This window comes from Rhamphochromis longiceps, linkage group LG10, assembly GCF_057381845.1.
Source record: "Rhamphochromis longiceps isolate RC_006_pf linkage group LG10, R_longiceps_female_GT1.1, whole genome shotgun sequence".
Taxonomy (NCBI): domain Eukaryota; kingdom Metazoa; phylum Chordata; class Actinopteri; order Cichliformes; family Cichlidae; genus Rhamphochromis; species Rhamphochromis longiceps.
This window is the reverse complement of record NC_140566.1, coordinates 24,218,328-24,238,043: the sequence shown is the minus strand read 5'-3', so window position 1 is coordinate 24,238,043 and position 19,716 is coordinate 24,218,328. Positions and strand designations below refer to the sequence as shown.

At 38.7% G+C, this 19,716-nt stretch overlaps 1 protein-coding gene across 1 annotated transcript in view; it reads right to left on the bottom strand.

Annotated features, from left to right (window-relative positions):
- The window catches only part of gabrb2b (gamma-aminobutyric acid type A receptor subunit beta2b), a 68,040-nt gene extending 58,240 nt beyond the window's left edge, over window positions 1-9,800 (bottom strand). Inside the window, exons 1-3 of the mRNA XM_085421061.1 lie at window positions 9,514-9,800; window positions 9,279-9,376; window positions 8,665-8,732 (exon numbers count right to left, since the gene is read on the bottom strand). Coding sequence (XP_085277187.1) covers window positions 8,665-8,732; window positions 9,279-9,376; window positions 9,514-9,596 — 249 coding nt within the window. The 5' untranslated portion in view covers window positions 9,597-9,800. The remainder of the gene's footprint in view (window positions 1-8,664; window positions 8,733-9,278; window positions 9,377-9,513) is intronic.
- Window positions 9,801-19,716: the final 9,916 nt, after the last annotated feature.

Here is a 19,716-nt window from a genome sequence, read left to right as displayed (position 1 = left end):
CCATGGCCTTAGACTTGGAGGCCACCACCTAATGAAGCCAACAGAACCACATCATCTGCAAAAAGGGATTGTTAGACTGCCCAAGTGAAAGCTTTTCAACACTTGGCTACGCCTAATTAAATACAGTGATCGAAAAACTACTTTTGAATCATAACTCGGGGCTGAGGACAGGTTTTGTAAAGACGAGTTGTGTGATTTTAAAAAGATACCTGCAGTGAGATGAGAAATAATGGCAAGCTAACTCCTTAGTCCCTATTTAGTCAGACATCTTTGTACACACGGCTTAAGAGATTTCGACTGCACAAAAACCTGTGGTAATCTTGTCATGGGGACAGCTGCTCCATCTTTCTCTCCTCCCTCCTCTGCCTCTGACTATTTCCTGTGCTCTCAGTAATATAATATCACTTTCAGCTATGTCATTCTTTCTTCATGCCCACCAGCCACTGTTTTTGAATTTTCCTGTTGCTTCTTGACACTGATCACAATGACCTCTCTTTCTACCTTATCTGAAATTAATAGCACATAGAAAACATTTTCCAGGTTGCCTAAGTTGTCTTATTCCCGTGTTGCTGCAGCCTTCACTGTGTTCCACTTGTCTGTACCTGCTTATATGATCATCAGCCTCCTTTTTGATTTACTGCCTACCCACGGCATTTTAAATGTGTTTGCTACATCTGATTGACTTTGGTTCCAACTGTTAGCTTGCTTATTGAGCAACTAAATACTCAATCTTCTCTACAGTTTCAGGCTACACTCAGCAATCCAGATTGGAGATCCTTCAGCACTCTCTTTATAACAGTTGTTGCTAGGCAGTTGTGTCATGGCGCTCAGTTTGGTACTACTTTAGTTGCTTTTAATTGCTATTAGACACTGTGTGAATGGTAAGTGGTCTAGTTAAGAAATATGTTAATTTGTTAAATTTGCAATTGTTTTTTAAAAGATAACACGAGTGGAAATCTTTGTTTTTATTACTGTAAAACATTTTAGGATAACATTTAATAAAATTGCATTACAAGTGCTTTTTGATGTCCATGCCCTGTCTCTAAAACAATCAATACTTAAAATAAAGAAGTTTAGTAATGAATAATTCCAGCTAGTTTCCAAAATATGTGAACACTGATGGAACATGTATTACTTGCTTTGTATGTGTTAAAGAATTTAAATTTACTTTACATACTATATTCATAAAGCCAACAAACAGAGTCTTAAGGCTCTGACACGTGTTTTTTTTTTACCCTAAACTTGTTGGTATTTATTGGTGAGGCACATCCTCGGTGATCACTTTATCGTGTACAGTGCTCATCAAAGGAGGAAATTCCTCATTTATGTTTATTCTGTTCAAGTTTTACATTCATTTTCTTAATCTCCCTGATGAAGAGAATCATTTAGAACCTTATTTCTGTTTACCTGCTTTATTATATCATGGTCTTATCGCAGAAACACAATTATTAGCTTCAGCCTCATTTATATTCTGCTAATAGCTTCTGCTAACACCTACCTGTAGGTTATGTGTTCTTATTGTTGACATAAAAAAGTAATCCTATGTTGTGTACATAAACACCCACATAAATTATGCCTTTTTTTAAAACAAGATTCAAGTGACCCATGACTTAACTGTAAATAGATTACTAAAACTCTATAGGCTGGCATCCATCCATCTGTTTTCATAACCATGTATCCAATTCAGGATCATAGGCAGAGCTGGAGCCTATCACACATAGGAAAGAGGTGGGGGACACCCATGACAGGTTGCCAGTCTACCACAGAGAGACAGCGACATGGATATAGGTGTGAATGTGAGCAGTCACAACTATACAGCCAAAATAGAATCGCTTATTACCCTAATATGCACGTCTTTGGACTTGTGAAAAAGGTTGGTGCACTAGGAGGGAACCCACACATGCAGAGGGAGAACGTACTAACACACAAAAATGCCTCAGAACCTAGAATCTTTCTCCAGTGAGGAACAGGGTCATCACTAAAACACAATTTCATCTCCAACATCCTCTGCACAATGTCATATTTACTTGTTGATTTCTATGCAAGGTGAAGAATTTCCATTTCCGTTTCATGTTTTTCCTCTTCATGCTGATTAGACAGAGGAAAGTCATGGCCAGATTTACAGGTGGAAAGAGGTATCACAATGAAAACTGCCATGAAAGAAAATATTAAGAGAGTGAGAGGGTGGAGAATATTCTGTGACACAAGGGTTTCTGTCTGAAGAACAAACTATATCAAGGAAACAGGTTACACCTGGAAGCAGTGGGAGAGACAAGTGAATGCCAAGGACAGGAACTTATTAGAAAAGTTCAAAATGCATCACAGCTTAATAATGAGGGAGTTGAAAATATTCCCTGTGAATATAAATGTATGAGTAAACACGTTTCACTAAAATACTCACTGTGATAAATATTTTTATTTGGACTGACCTCCAAATCAGCCTTTTTTCCCCTTTCAAACTTTTGCTACAATAAGAGTAAACAAACCTGAAAGTATTCACAAATAAATTATAAGCTTTTCCTACCAAATAACATGGTAGCATCAATATACAATGAAGGAGGTCTTTTATTTCCAAATGTGTTCTTCTATTGATATATAAAGGTTGTTCACAATTCTTACATAACATTTTCCAGTGCTTTCATAATCAGCTGATTAAATACTACAAATTAAGGATGCTTCAGATGTTGTAGGTTTTGGAAGCAAAAGTTACTGTGGCAGACTGCAACGCACAATGCAAACCTGCTATGCATCTGTCCATAGTCTCTTTTAGCTTATAAAGTAGTTTTATGGCCCGCAACTGTACAATTATTGTGTTCAGCTTGTTTTCTTAAATAAATAAATAAAAACCCTGAATGTGACCATGGGTGCATTTGTCTGAACTCTGGTCTCTTGCATTATTCCAACAACTTCACTGAGGATCTGTTAAAATACCAGTTTATGAGATGAGACATGACTATAGACCAGCGAGGGCTTTGGATTTGCGAATGTATGCATGTGCATGGGAGAAACACAGACACACTGTACTTCTCATTAAAGACATTTTAAGTATGTCCATGTCTGTTCACAGACTGAGGATAAGAAGTCACTTCACTACACGAGGCACTTCAATGAGCTTTTAGCAAGTGTAACTTTTAATGAAGACGTTTTGACTAGTTATAGCCTTCCCAAAGTTAGAGGCATGGTTATAACTTTTACACTGAAAAAAGAAGATTTTTTTTTAGTCATTTTAATCAAAGTATGCCATCAAGTTGCAAAATTTCCAACTCAAATAAATATTACCAATATTTTCTAAATAGCTTGTGTCAAATTTATATCTGAGCAAAGACGATTTAATAGTTTCACATTTAATTTGACACTTTGCACACCAAAAAACATTGGTGTGTCTTCACAAATTCACACATGTTGATTGAGTTTTAGCACATTTCTTTTTATTTCCTTCCACAAATGAAAGGTGTTTCAGTTTGTGAATCTTCACACATTGCTTCTTCGCTTCCATTAGTTACTATGCAACAACCATGGAGCAGGAGTGTGGGGGTAATTGGAGTACTGGCAAAGCCTGCAGCAATCAACCTGTGTATAGCTTTGGTGAAACCCTGCCAAAGTGTGTGGGCTTTGACAAAAAAAAGACAATAGAGCTGATGTATTCTTTAATGAAAATAGATTTAGTGGTGCTCATTATTTTCTAAGATTACATGACACCCATCAATTGGTTTAACCTTATTATGATCTGATTAAGCAGATGTTTTCTTCCCCACTGACATTTTATACTAAGTGTTCTTCAGTGTTCAAACCCATGTCATGGAAACCTATTTAAACTAATACTGACACGGTTGAACATTCCTCCGTACGTCATCTGCTCATTGGTATACAGCTCTATCCAGATTACTGAAGGTGGCTGTGACATAGATTTAGACATATCTATAGAAGCAGGCTTAATATCATTTTAAAGCTCTTAGGTCTGGGATGAGATATTGTGCAATACCACATAAGTGCTATCACAATCTTTCTTCCTTTTTAATATCATGTGGTAAGCAATAATCTCCTGCCTTTCAGCCAACATCCATTATAATGTATCTTTATGATATATAGTATAAGCGGTAGAGTTTTCCGTACAGTCTTCATGCATTTACACCAGACGTGCTGAGAGGTGGTACCAAAATTGAAGGGGGTCTGAAGTTTGCAGTCCCTCTCCAACAATCAATAAGCTCCTTTCGACCTTTATGTGCATCAATAATGGTATTTCTGCCTTTTGGAGGGGGATAAGAACTTTTCTTCATCCTCAGACAGGAATATTTCTCTCCTGTGAAAACTGCTGGCTTAAACTTCAACTGCTCAGGAGCTAAACCAAAAGTAAATATTGAGACTTGAGCAGCAGAGAAGCAGAAGACAATTACTGAGAGGATTGAAGGGAGATCTACTAATGCCTCTATATTCCCACTTAATTTCCACTATTTTTTCTATTTTTTATTTTGACCACGACATGAATCAAGGCTTGCAAGCCACTTGCCTTAGGTTGAATGTCTAACATGTCATTGGTATTCCGAGTGTGCGTCCCTCTCTGTATGTCCACCTCTGAGTCACGCAGAATGAACCCTCTGCAGCACTAGGTACATGACCTTCCCTCCAACACCAGCACCGCTGCTGGCTCTCCACATGGTAACTTGTTTTTTTTTTTTGTTTTTTTTTAAATGACATCAGAAACAGCAGTATGCGACATTACGTGATGGCAGAGCTTCAGTTCATCCTTTGTCATTTTTTTTTTTTTTTTTTTTTAATAAATAGGACAGGGGGAATGAATGAGAGAAAGAGGGGGAGAGAAAGAAAGAAAACCAAAGGGGAGAAGAGACGGTGAGAAGGGGGGGGAAGAGAGAGAAGAAAAAAAAAAAGAAAAAAAAAGAACTCCTGGGTCACCTGTATGGAGAAAAAAAAAAAAAAAAACAAACAAAAAAAACAAACAGAGGAGACAGCAAACAACAAAGAGCAACATAATAATAGAGAAAACAAAGCACCATCACAATAAACTAGCTAGCCATAGATATCAATATTTACTAAATAATAAACGATATTGTGCAGCACGCAAGATAGACAGTGCACAGTGTGCTTTGAGGTAGCAGCCAAGAAAGCTTTAGTCCGCGTCTGTGAATACCCATGTGTGCATACCTGTGTGGATCAGCATGCTTGCATTCCAAAGGTTTCTCCATGTAATGATCTGCTAGGGAGTGTGGGGGGGCCACAGCCCCGTCCTCCAGGGTGTGAAGCGGGTATGGAGGAGATCAAAACTCCAGACATCCAGAGGCCCCCAGAACACAAGAGACCATGGAAGACCAACAGAGGGGCAGCCGCGCCACTGTTCCAGTAAGAGCTGAGGAGAGTCCCAGATGAGGGCTCGCCCAGCAGCCGCGGAGCAGAAGTCAGGGGGAGTTGCAGTGACGCGCCCGTGAGCTCCGCCGGCCCCCAGCTGCGCCTGAGTGACCGAGCCCCAGGCCGAGAGGCCGGGGGCACCCCACTTCCACTATTTTTTCTATTTTTTATTTTGACCACGACATGAATCAAGGCTTGCAAGCCACTTGCCTTAGGTTGAATGTCTAACATGTCATTGGTATTCCGAGTGTGCGTCCCTCTCTGTATGTCCACCTCTGAGTCACGCAGAATGAACCCTCTGCAGCACTAGGTACATGACCTTCCCTCCAACACCAGCACCGCTGCTGGCTCTCCACATGGTAACTTGTTAATGTCAGAGCTCTTTCTCCTATCTGTCTCTGTCTCTCTCTCTGTCTCTTTATGTCACATACTGAAAAGTGAAAAATGTGACCCCTAGGTCTTAGACAATCATATCCAAAGTCCCAAGCCAAAGATTGTGACACTGGGTCCAAAACACAGGAACAAGTGACCTTTCACTGGCCACATCCTCTTCATTGTCAAGCCGCAATCCTTAAAAAACCCCAAACATGTAATATAGTTTTCTATATGGCACAATCATCAGTGAAGATATGCATGTACAGTTTTAATATTAAAACCCCTCATAAATATTATGAGGGGTTATGTGATGAATACCAGAGACGGCCACCCATGCTTAAAGGCTCTTTTAGGTTGAGAACTCATCTAAAGTGAGTTTGATGCAAATGGATCTATGACACTGAGGACAAATGCTGCAAAAGATGTATTTATTTTAAAAGGTCTTTTGCAAAATGTCAACAAATACATATGCCATCACCTGGTGTCTCTGCTTCAGATGTGAGGCCTCCAACATAGAGTAATGCCAGACTAGCAGATTCAATTGATATATACATACCAAAACATGGATGTTCTGTTCTACCATGAAGATAAATGCAGCTCTGCTGGATGCATTCCTCTGTGACATCTCTCCATTATCCTCGACCCTCAACCCTTTTCCGTTCAATAAAGAAAGTACACAGGGAGGTTCTATCCCTGCACTGAAATAAGTGGCAGACAGAGAGCCAGATGGGGTAGAGGAAATGGAAGAAAGGAAAGTGCTTCTACACCAGCTGCTATCCTGAAAAGTGGCTACATTTAGAGGAAGACAAGAGATCAAAGATGCTGAGACCATTACACACACATGTGGCCTCTTCTTTTTATGAGACTCCAGTGGGTCAGGTGGTAATGACTCTGCTTTCACATTAGAGGGTGTTTAGTAGGCCAAACCTAACAAAGGCTTCTCATGATCAAAAGAAGCAGCTTTTTTGTGTTTAGATGGAGAGTGGGATTTTTTTTTTTGTTGTTTGTCCGTGTGGGGGTGCATGAATATAAATCCCAGCTGTGGTGTGCTTGTAGGCAAGAATAATGATGTTAGGTTAGGTCAGTTTTTTTTTCTGAATGTTGTTGGGAGTTGAAAGTATTAGCAAAAATAGTTTTGGCACACCATGGTATCTAGCTCATAATCTATTACAGTTTCCTGATTTGCTTCCCGCACTGCTCCATGTAATCTAAATAACATAAATATCATTATTTACTTTCTAGCACTATTGTCATTTAATAATAAGTTCCTGCTGTTGTGCATTTTCTGAGAAAATATACAGAGAGGACACAAATTAAATGAAAAACCATGATGCTCGACCCCCACTGTACAGTGAGGTGATGTAACGACCTGTTATGCTGTGGGAACCTGAACCCTGCCATTTGGGTAGACTTGATCAAAATAGGAGAAAAGTATAAGGTTGTTCTAATAATAACTTTTTGCTACGATGAAACACTTCTATCGTGTCATCCTGGATGACAATTTCCCCATCCATAGGGCATAAGGGTCCTAATGTGGTTTAATGAGTTTGAAAATAATGTGAATCACTAGTAACGTAACACATGGTATGCTGTCCTTTTTTCCTAACCAGCCTGCATCTATAAATTGCATAAACATGTTCACATGCTTAGTTATTCTATAATTAATCTGGATGAGGATGGAAAGAACATCATGAATGCATTTGATACATGAAAATACATCTTATTTTAGCACTTACAGTACAGTTCTGAACCTACACTCTCTTTAACAAGTACATATACATGAACAACCTCTATGTAAGGCAGCTTTCAACATCCTTCACACAGAGAAAACATGGCTTTAATTAAGAATTCAAAGCCACAGTCCTAGGCTCCAAAGACTTGCATTGTGTATGCATGTGTGTGCGTACCTGTGTATGTGGGTGTGTGTGTGACTGATTGTGCAAGTCCTCAAATACATGCAAATAGACATATTATCATCTGTTTTCTCACTCTTGCGAATCAACAGAGGCACGAAGATAACAACACAAGCGACAGTGTTTGGGTGCTGCAGCCCACAATTTCCTAGAGTGAAACATATGCAACATATCACAGATAGCAACACCAAAACAACTGCTGCAGCAGGACACAGCTAGACATTTCATGTAAAAGTTGTAAATACTAATGTGCCAGCTCCCACTGTTGAAGTAAAACATTAAAAGAAGAAGTTTAAAAAAAATGTAGGAGTGACAATGCACCTATCAAAAGCTAATGCATAACATCATAAATATCATTTTGGCCCCCTTTGCTTGGTGTATTATAAGTGTCAAGCTGACCTTCCAGTGTGATAAAATACATGTCTCTGTTTCTCTCAAAACCGAGGTGATGTTCTATAATATCGTCACTAGGAGGCGCACTTGTATGAAACTTAATCACCTCTCATAGCTACAGCTGCTGAAGTTCCTCCACTGTCACTATTACTAGCAAAATCCCAGCTTTGACAGACTCGTCAAAAACGATGTTTCAGAAAATCTTGTCAGCGTTGAGACTTTTGTTAATATTAAAAACTTCCCTCAAGATAGATGGAAGTACACTGCAGGTGCGTGCCATGTATGCAGATTGAACTTTATTCCCTAAAACAATTGATTGTGTTAGGTTAGTGATGCTTGGCTGTGCAGCCTTTTTGCTCAGAAAATGAGGCTGCAATCAGCTTAAAAGACCAAAAACCAATCGTCCATCTATTCCAGTCAATTTAAAAGCTCCAAAGAGGTTTAATTCGTGTCATGACACACAATGATCAGTGGCTTTGAAGTCTCAAACTCACGCCCACTGATTTGATCTGGCACGTTCACACAGCCTATGGTGGGCATCTCCCACCATAGGCTTAAGCATAACAGCTATCACTATCGTCACACACTGTCCCAAAAGTAGAGGTGATAATGGCCTACTTACCATATTGACTTCTGATACCATGTCTATGCTGGCTATATCTATATTCATTCCCACTCCAACCGGAGGACCTGGGCAGATGAAAACAAGCACACACAAAAAAGAAGACACTGCACATCAGATGTAGCCCGAGTGATTCGCTGACATATCGGTTAATAATGAGTACGTGACTAGGAAGCACACAGTTGTGAATTTAGCTCTTGTCAGCTGAATAACAGTTTACAGTGTTCATTTCGGGTGGGATTAGATGCGTTGGCCAGCAGTGAAAGTATTGGTATTGCCTCTAAAAGTTGCTGACTTTAGCTCAGATAGTTCTAACGTATTTCCGTGACAATAAACGCCTGAGTTGGACGTTAATATTAAGAAAAATGAGCAGATACTGTTTTTTTCCCCAACTCTGGAGACTCGTCATTCAAATAAATGTGCTGGTGCAATTTATCATCCACATGTGTTCTGGCGTTAGTCGTATTTTATCTACACTGTCATTCTAAAGCTGATATATCCTCCCCCCCTCCTTACTTGCTTAAAACTGCCCAGTTAACACATTAACTGTAATATTTCACAGGCTGACAACGCGCTGCCTTTAACATAGTATCGGAAAATAGAAGTACATTTACCTCCGAAATCTGGCCTCAATCGTATATCATAACCTTTTAACAGTCTGTCCACCGTTTCTTTGACCAAAGACATATTGCTAGGGTCACTGACACTGGCACTATGGACGAAGAAAACACAGAAAGAGACAAAATCAGATTCAAACAGGATATATTCTTCAAACAGAAGTGCCTAAGTATTTCCCATGCCGTCTGTAATACACTTAGTAAAACGAGTGGAGCATCCTCCGTCACTTACCTTTGAGCGCACACCATGGCCACAATGACGGGGAGCAAGCAGACGATAAAACACATCATTCTTCGTCTTCTGAACACTACCATATTTAAACTCTGTGTTTTTTCGCTCTTTTAGGAAAGACGAGGTCTAACTTATTCTTGCCAGCGCAGTAATTCCAATGCCGGGCGCATGCGTACTCCCGACCACAACACCGAGAGGCAGCACCGCTGCCGCTGATGGTACTGGCAAATCTAGGAGAAAATTTAAAGGAGAATCAAGACTTTAGGTTGCTCAGGGGCATATGGGGGTCTCCCCGTTTCTTTCCTTTTTTTTGTTTTGTTTGTTTTGGATATGCGTGAGAGAGAGAGAGAGAATGCGTGGGCGTGTGTTTTGATTTTTTACACGTTGAGCGGTTGTTTAAAAAGCAACAACTGTGATAGAAAAAGCGATAGTTCGACACTCGTGAGATTACTGAAAATTGTGGGTGTGGTTGTGTCTTTCCACTAGCTTTTTTTTCCGGACATCAGTTAGCCAACTCGTCAGTCCCCGAGCAAACCACTGAAGGCACTAAATCTCTTTGCTCCTGCAGAGCAACTCGGCAGCTCTCAGTTGAAGTCTGCACGACACAGTTCATATTCTAAATTTAGCATCTTTGTTTGTGAAACAGCAGCACTGTGGTGAAGCATTTAACTAAAATCTAGTTTTATAGATTCTGGAATTGGTCACAGACCTAAGCGTTGGTGAAGAGGAAAGGATATGTATGATACGTTCTTAAACCAAAGATCTAATCGACATAGGATATGTGCAAATATTATCAGATATGAGTATACATCAGTGACATTGTTTGTCCAAACCAGGAGAAAAAACTTTTCCTACAGCTGGGGTACACAACAGGTCCGCAATTTGCTCAACGCCCAGAGAAAGAGAAAAAAAAGCCTTTCTATCCATGATGCTTAAACCAGTGAATTCAGTCAGCCGCTCCCCTTGACATTGCCCATGGAGCTCTCTCTCTCCCTCTCTCCCTCTCTCTCTCTCTCTCTCTCTCTCTCCTGTATATCGTGATATCGTGTCTAAACCAGCAGTTGCTCACACATCGACCTCAACGCATTGAGGCCTCTGACAAAAAGAGCAGCTTGGCTTTACATTCTGGGAAGCGCCTTGCCAGCGCAGTGCCTCGAGGTTGGAAGCAGGTTTCATGGAGGAGAGCACTATGCGCTGAAGCTTGCACTCTGCGCGTCTCACACAGCCGTGCACGCTGGTGGCTCCACGCACCGGTAAGCAGGATGTGCGCCGCTGTGTAAACTCGGACACGAAGCGTCATGAATATGGTGGGATCAGAGGCAGATGCAAAAGGCAGTGAGCCCCGTGTAGGAGTCCAGTAGCGATTCACAGCTCTGTGTGTGTGTGTGGTACTGGTGGTGGGGGGATCCTGCCAGGAAGCTGCAGAATTTTCTCTTCAATTCAAAGCACAACTCTCTTCATATTGAGACTTCTATTCATTACTGTGATTTATTCACATAAATCAATGGAATCCCTGTATTATCAAGACAACAGGTGGAATTTTTGCACCTTATTCGACCTGATGGCGTTTCTGGAACTAAAAATTGTGCAAAAATCTGAAAACAAAAACCAAAGTAAATTTAACTTAAAGTCTAAGTAAATCAAATAATAATTGGGGTATATTTGAAGCCCCATTGCACACATTGAAACTTTATCTGCAGGGGGCTGATATGACACGTTAAGAGACAAACATTAGGTTGCCAGATTTATTATTTATTTTTCGTTAATTCTATACAACCCCATACATCAAAACCAAACATTTTTTATTGCTGTAAGTTATGAAGTAGCTTGCATTTCACTACAGGGAGGTACAATCATTTCAATAGTCTTTAATGAACACTGGCCATTTGCAAATCATCTTTTGCACACAAATGCACAAATCCTACCTAAAAAAAAGAAAAAACCTGAACAAGTTTGAAGTTTTGCACATCAGCATTATGGGCTTTTGGCCTGTTTTACTAATAAGTCTTTGTACGGTTTTACACTGAAACACATGCACAGATGCTTTGGTCCTCATAAAGCCTTGAAAACTCATATATCACTGTGCTCCTCTTGGGTAGTTAACAGTTGGCATTCCACTTTACATGATCACCAGTAAGAATGTTTACCACCATTATTTTGGCTGAATTCATTCAAACTCAAATTATTTTTATGGTGCTTTAATGACTTTGTCCCCATTTTTGTCATCTGGAAGCCACCATAGATAAGTTTAATTGTGCTTCAAATCTGCTATAGTTGTAAGCTATTTATTTGGTCTTGCTAAAATTATTTCTGGCACAAAGCCCAGCTATAACTATAGACAAAAAAGGACGAAATTTAGGGACTTGGAAACTCAAGATGAACACATGGAAATACAGTTTTAGTTTAATGAGCTATCCTTTCAATACCATGATATGCAAAAGTATTCCACCACGCCACATTTCTTTATATTTTGTTGGGAATTTAGGAAATAGGTGAAGCAATTTATCGAAACATGCAGCCATACATGGAAAAAGAGTATATAAAGCAAAGAGTTTTTACGCATTTAACAAGCTTGAAAGTCAGTGTTTGGTATGGCAATCTGAACTTTTTATCTCTTAGGCAACCTTTATTGTCATTTCCTCATCTAGTTTTCAGGAATAGTTCTCCAGACTTCCTGAAGAAGACTCAAATAATTTCTTTAGATGTAGGGTATCTTTTCTTCATTTCTCTCTCAAGATGATCCCATAGTTCTTCAATAATTTTGATGTCTAGACTCTGTGGTGCTCATTCGATGACTGATAGTGTTCCATTGTGTGTGTGTTTTGTTTCGCCATCCAGGTATGCTTTTACTGCATTGGCAGAGTGTTTGGAATCATTGTTATGCTGAAAAATAAAGCCATTACCAATTGGATGCATTCCAGATGGTGTTGCATGACAGGTCAAATGTACTTTTCTGCATTCATAAATACATTAATCAAGATCCCCAAGACTACTTGTTGAATTGCAGAATCAGAAAGTCTGTCTCCTTGGAAGCAAAATCTAAAGAAATGGGTCAAGACTTTTGTGAAATGTTGTACTTGGTCACTTGCTGATAGAAATCCAAATGAACAAGAGCATAAATCATATGCTTTCTGTTGATTTTATTAGTTGGTATGTTTGTGCATTCAGAAATGGGCTTCTGCATATGTTGGGTGTAACAAATGGTTCCTTGAGTTACTGTTGCCTTCCTATCAGCTCAAAGCAGTCGGACCATTCTCTTCTGGTCTCGGGCATTAATAAAACAATTTTATACAGAGAACTGGCACTTACTGAATGTTTTGCCTTTTTTCAGGCTATTCTCTGCAGATCCTACAGATGGTATATCAGCAGTTTCTGAATTACAGCCTGGCCAAGTACATTTGGCATTAACAGCCATCAGTGTCACTTAAATCACTTTTCTTCCTCATTCTCCTACACAATTCCCTGTAAATCATGATGTATATCCGAAGTTAGTCGGGCTTTAACGTGAATATTGTGTGCTTGTGTCTATTTATTTAATTTAATCCTGCCAGCATGTCTTATATGAAAGTAGCTCACATAATTAATCATACATGGTTGTATAAACAAAACAGTTTATAAAAGTATGTTGGTTTGAAGACTATGACATATCTTTGACTCACCAATACTCATTCGAAGATAAACAGATGGAGGAATTATACAATTCTACACAAGTTATAATACTGTGTGTATAAAAAACATAATGCTGTAATCTAGCCCTCAAATCTCAGTGTGTAGATTCAGACATTACCTTGAATCTGCCACTGAAGAAAGCAATTAAATATTTTGACCTGCTCTGCTGTTCTTAATGCCTGGTTTGGCCAATTGTTAAACATCCTCAAATGGGCTCTCATGCTTCCATTTCCTCTCTGTCTTTCTGCATCTTTGCACTAAGAGGAATGTAATGACTGCCTTTCTGAGCGTCCCAGTAAAACACTTCTTCCAAAGCTATACTCAGGCTGCCCTGTGCTGAGGAATGAAAAAGGATGTCCGCAATGTTTTCAAAGAAGCATTTGTGTTGTTTCATGTCAGTAAACATGCGTTTGTTTGCTGGGATCTTGGCAATATGATGGAAGTATTCAGGGAAGAGGCTTGTGATCTCGCTCTGCGTGTGTGTGTGTGTGTGTGTGTGAGAGAGAGAGAGAGAGAGAGAGAGAGATAGCATTCTGTGCCTGAGCACACAGATAGCAGATCTCAGTTAATCATCTGCCATAACGTTGATTTAGGTTTTGAACATGACGGAAAACTCAAACAATGGCAGAGGATGTCAAACACTGACTGTTTGGATGGGCACTACATTCAGTATTCTAATAGTTTGATCTTCACACATATACAAACATATTTAACTGAAGGGCGATCAGCTTTTTGGCCACAAATTGAAAATGACACATTGTGACTATAGATAGGAAATATATATTTTTCCATATGTCACTGATACGTAAATGTAACGTTCAAAGATACTGGATCTTTGTTTTAAAAATGGTCATTTATCGATACTTTTAATTTCATAGCAAATTCATTATGATGCGGAGCTCTTCTGCGTTAACCGTTGTACCTATAATGTCATCTCAACTCACCATTTATCTTATTAATGAATTGTTACACATTAAAATCTTGTCAAAGCTTTTATAAAACCTAAACAAATATTAGCAAAACAATCAGACCAAAGCAGTTTACTTGTATTTATTTATTTATCACGCATATGCTGTGGGAAGGTGGGAAGGGAAGAAGATTGATTACTGTGCAGTACTTAATAAACCTCTACTGGTTGTTGTCTTACTGTGGAGTTTGCACCTGGTATGTTCTCAGCAGGTAAGGCTTCCCATGGATTGACTGTCTGATATCCATCCAGATGGACAGAGATGGACCAGCAGCATGCCAAAGCTCATGGCCAAAATAAAGTGCCGTCATTTCATCCTCTCTCTCTCTCTCTCTCTCTGTCTCTCTCTCACCATGTCCCTGTGTTGGATAAAGTTGGATTGACTGTCAGATCTAAAATTACAAAACAACATAGTATCCAACAGTTAACGTACATCACATTTATAATATAATCAAACACAATTTGTCAGGCAGGGAAGGAAATTGCACTCTGCCTTTCCCTGTAATTAAAACACCTCTCTGTATTTCTCTTTTATGCGAACTGCAATTACAGCATTGACACCGCTGATTAGAGCTCCTTAACTCAGCAGGAGAGCTCCATTAGAGGACTTGGGAAGGCACTTTTAAATTATGTCAATGCGAGACTGTCCTCGCGTAAAGTACGACCCAATAGGTTGTTTGTGCAAGCAGCTAATATGAATTATCCTTGTGTTTTTAAAATTGAACGACCTCTAGTGGTAAATGCATGTAAAATATGCGCTGGCGGTGTCGCTGTTATATGGGGCAGAACTCATCACCCTGGTAACCTAGAAAATGGAGCTTTCTAACATGTGTTTATCCTTGTAAAAGGTTCTGTTTTATCCCAAACTATAATCTGGTCCTAATCCTGACAAGTAGCCTAGTTTTAATGCCTAAATCTGGGCAAACAGCGAATGAAAATGAAAGTAAACATCGATTGACTCTAAATGTAAAAAAAAATGATTCAAAAAATGACTCTAAAGCTCAGCCTCTCAGTTGAAAGTCGTGCATGTTGCTAAGTACCCAGAAACCCTTCTTTACTATTTCAGTAATTATTTTTATTTTATTTTGTTTCAGTTTTGAGGCATGGTGCAAACAACCATTGATTGTTTATATGGAGGGCTTTTTGAAAATATTACTTGTATTTTTTCATTTATTTTAGTGTTTGGGTCAATTAAATTGTAAAAAGGGTATTTGAGATGTACTTGAGGTAATGCAATATTTTAAAATATTCTCAATCAGCTTTCTGCTTTTGTGACAGTGGTGTATTTTTCCATCATCTTGAAATTATAGAAGTTATTTAAATATTTAAGTTTATTTAAGTTATGTTTCACTTATTGTGTGTTGTGTGTAACTTGAATCTGTTGTGTTGATCTGACTTGTTAACTTAAGTTCAATTTAAAATAAAATAATTAAATTTAAAAAAAAAAAGCTTCACAAAAAGACGATCACCAGTGTGTAGTGTAAGCATAGTTGACCCAGATAAAGTTATTGATAGCTAGACATGGAAAAAAAAAGCTTATGCGGTGCAGTAGTGAAGGAAATAGTCAGATTCTCTGTCTAAGCAACAGTTGCTTCTCAGGCATAACTAATCTTACGAGGTAAAAATTCTCTCGCAAGTTTAAGTTTTGTAGAGAAGACATTCACCTCCAGGCTGCAAAGTGTTATATAGTGGCCTTTAAAATGAAAACAAAAGGTACAAATTAGCATAAAGTAGCGGTGCAGTACTTAAATCTGCCTCTATTAACAACCTCTTCATACTTAAAGGTCCTGAAATGAGTTCCCACACAATGAAACTCTCCCAGGTGAATCCTAAAAAGTCAATATATACTAGTTAAAGATAAAGAAGGAGAGACCATTTACAACCACCAACTGACAATGTCCCAAAAACATCCTAAACAGAGGAAGAAATGTACTACTTTAAAACAATCAATAATAATAATAAAGGGTCAATTAATGTGTAATCAAACTTTTGTAAATGGTTACTTCCAAGTTAGAAAAATGTTTTGTTTACTAATCATCAGTCATGCTATTGATGTAAGTAGCTTGTGTAATATAAAGCACATTATTGCATCCATTCAAAGCAATGGACAGTGCACAAGAAAGGTGAAGGAGAGAGTACCGGCAGGGTGAAGTAGATGGAGACGACTGTCAGCGGTGACTGGTGACAGAAGGAAAGCAAGCAGCAAAATTAAAGATGCGCTGATTTTCAGTGGGACTGACCAGAAGGAGGGCTATAGAGGTTGAGTGGTTTAGAGACGAAGTTAAGAGAGACAAGACTGAGATCATTTGGACTTGTGCGAAGGAAGGATAGTGGATAGACTAGAGTGATGAGTGTCTTTTAATACATATATCTGATCAAAGCTTTTTGACTTCCTTCATTTAGGATCCCATGATTTGAAGACTAAAGAAAAAGAAAAGAAACAAGTCATGCTCTAATGTACAACACATTTTTTAATTTCTTTAAATTGCATATTCTTTAAATGGCATATTGAGGATTTTGCATCAGGAATGAATTAAATAGAAACACACTTATCGGTCCTCTGAATAATGAATACATAAAAATATGACGGTCCTCTCTTGCACTTCACCAACATTTAAGTTCATGAATGTTTCACCAGATCTAATAGATTCAAAATCCTATATTGGCTGCACTCCATCCATTACAGTTAAAAACTACCCATCAGCACTGCTTTGAGCTGTCCGTGAATGTGTCCTGAACAGGGTTAATACTGACAATGCGCTTACACCAAACAAATTGTGAGGATGGCGGTATCGACCTTTACCATGTAGATTGAAAAAAATAAATAAATAAAAGAAGTCCATAACCCAAGTTTTATGCTTCATTAGCTTGCCTTAACTAGCTTCACTACCAGAGGAAGCACCACCTGCTAGCTTTTCAAGGTTATGGTGTCCTTACCTGCCCAGCTAACACCAAAACAGCAGATAGTTGGCCAACTCCATTTTCACCTCCACATTTTCTTTCTCTTCATTTCTGTCTCAGTATTTCACTCTGGCCCCAACAGACGTCGGTCATTGCTGCCAGAACTGCAGACAGGAGTCCAGGGTGAGTGTCAGCTTTAGCCACAGTTGGATGGGTGGAAAGATGAAGGGAGTGATGGAAGGAGGGAAGGGTGGGAGGATTATTTGGAGGCCTCTGCCAGAAACCTCACGTTTGGTGTCTTGGCATCAAAAGCGATGATTTAGACTGCGACACAGGATGACAGCGATGTAGTTGGCTTCTTGTGTCGCCGTTCCACCATGCCACCTGCAGATTTCAAAGATCAAGAGCTACAGTTACACAGTGAGGCTTATACTTGATGCACTTTAAAGGGGCACTTTTTTTTTTAACATGTGATCTCAGCTACAAAATTAAGGGAGCCTTACTTTTGTATAGCAAATTATATGTTGACAGCACAAAACCAAATCTAATCACAAATCTTTTTAATATATGTATATATATATATATATATATATATATATATATATATATATATATATATATATATATATATATATATATATATATATAAAGTTGGACTCTTTTTTTTTTTCAATTTCAAGGACAAACTTAACAAGCAGACCAGTGATAAAAAGTATGAGAAAGATTGTCAATATATAATCAAAATGCCATTTGAAATTTTTTTTATTTTTTCTGCGTCTTTTCTTCAAATAATTTGATTCAATCAAGTTTAATCAACTCAGGTCGCAGATTTATGAAGGCACTGCCTCTGCAAGCACACTGACTTTAACTTGACATTGACTTTTTTTCTTCCCATGGAGACTGAATATCAACTCTTTATTCTTGCATATGGAAAATAAGGAATACCATACGCATGACAAGATTCCAGAATGTCAGCAATCAAATAATTTCTGTTTCATAATTAAACCAGCATCTGCAGAGCAAAACATTTAACTTTCACATCATACATATAAATATTATTATTTCCTATTATGTATTCTGTGGCTTTCTGTTTTGTTGCACCACTTTTATTTCCACTCTCCTTACAGCAGGACGTTGGCAGCTATCCAGCACAGTTCATTGTGAAGCTTTTGGCTGTAGTCAGGCAAGAGGTCAACTGAGGCAGCGAGGACAACTGTTTTCTCCAAATCAACATTTTATCGTACTATGATATGGTTTGGTCTCCATGGAAACTGCAATGGAAATTTCTTCCTAATGTTGAAAACCACGGGAACTGGTGCAGCACATCATGTGTAAGGAACAGCGATTTTAAAGAACTACTGCTTTGTGTGCGCTGTTATGGATGTGTGACTACGGGGGCTGACGGGAAAAAAAAGATAAAACCAGGCCAAGTCCCAAAGATTTCAAAGACTGAATTTAATGTAGGTGTTATGCAACGGCATTATTGATGGAGGAACACTCGCAAGCACTAACTGTATATTTCTAGCCATTAACCTACAGACGAGCGGAAAAACAAAATTCAGATACACAAAATGATTTTATAACCTCTACCACTAGTCCCCCTACAACAACCTAATACTAAACTCTAAATAGCACTTTGAAATACAAATTCCAACTCCTTTATACCACCACGTACTGAAACATATCAGTCACTTAATAAAACTTGATCCTGACGTTAACCCTAAAGTCATCCAAAAATTACTTTTAGAAGCACTGACCTAAAATTGTTCACTGTTCTTGAGCACATTTAGTTCATGCCATCTCCAAACACGCATCCACATTACACCACACATGCTGAGTTTCTTCTACTGTAAGTGGTTACCATAGATACTGCATTGTGAGGCACATGAAGTACAGTGGGTCCATCTCACGTGGGAAAAATCATTTATTTATAGAAGCACTGTGATGCGGCCAGAAACGAGTTTAGACAATGCACTTTTTTTTTTGACTAATCACAGGCACCGTAAGAGGGACTGTGGAGTATGGTGTGCAAGTTTGTCAGCAGTGACTTTGAATTCTTATTGTATTTTTCTTTGGCAAAATAGAACCAAGTCGCCTGTCAGAGCTGTCCATGGTGCTGAAGGACAGATGCACAAGAGCGGATATCTTCAAATCTTCTCTCATCTGTTTTTCTTTCTGTTTATCTACAGTGTAGCGTGCTTCCTCACACCAATTTCAGTCTCTTTAAAAAGAATTTTATTGAACATACAGCTTAACACACACATACACACTCCAGTTCTACCATCTGAAAGTTCCTCCTCCCTCAAAAAGGTCAGCAAGTTGTGAAAAGTTTCTTGCAATAATCTCCTAGCTCTGCATCTTGCTCCTTGAGAGGCTGCTATATGTGTTCAAGTACAGAGTGCATATCATGACATGTTTAATTAAATCCTGTTTTGTTGAATAATGAACTAATTAACAAACTCCTTCTGAAGGCTTTTTCCTCCTTCATCAAAACACATTGGATTTTCAAGTATGTCCCGTTATCTTCCCGAAGTAATTGTACTTCCTAAATTGACATAATTGAATTGCTATTCATCCTGGCATACGAGGTGTATTGTTCTCATGGAACGAAGCATACCTAATTGCAATCCATCAGAATCACTGTGCCTTTTTCATCTCAGTTCAGA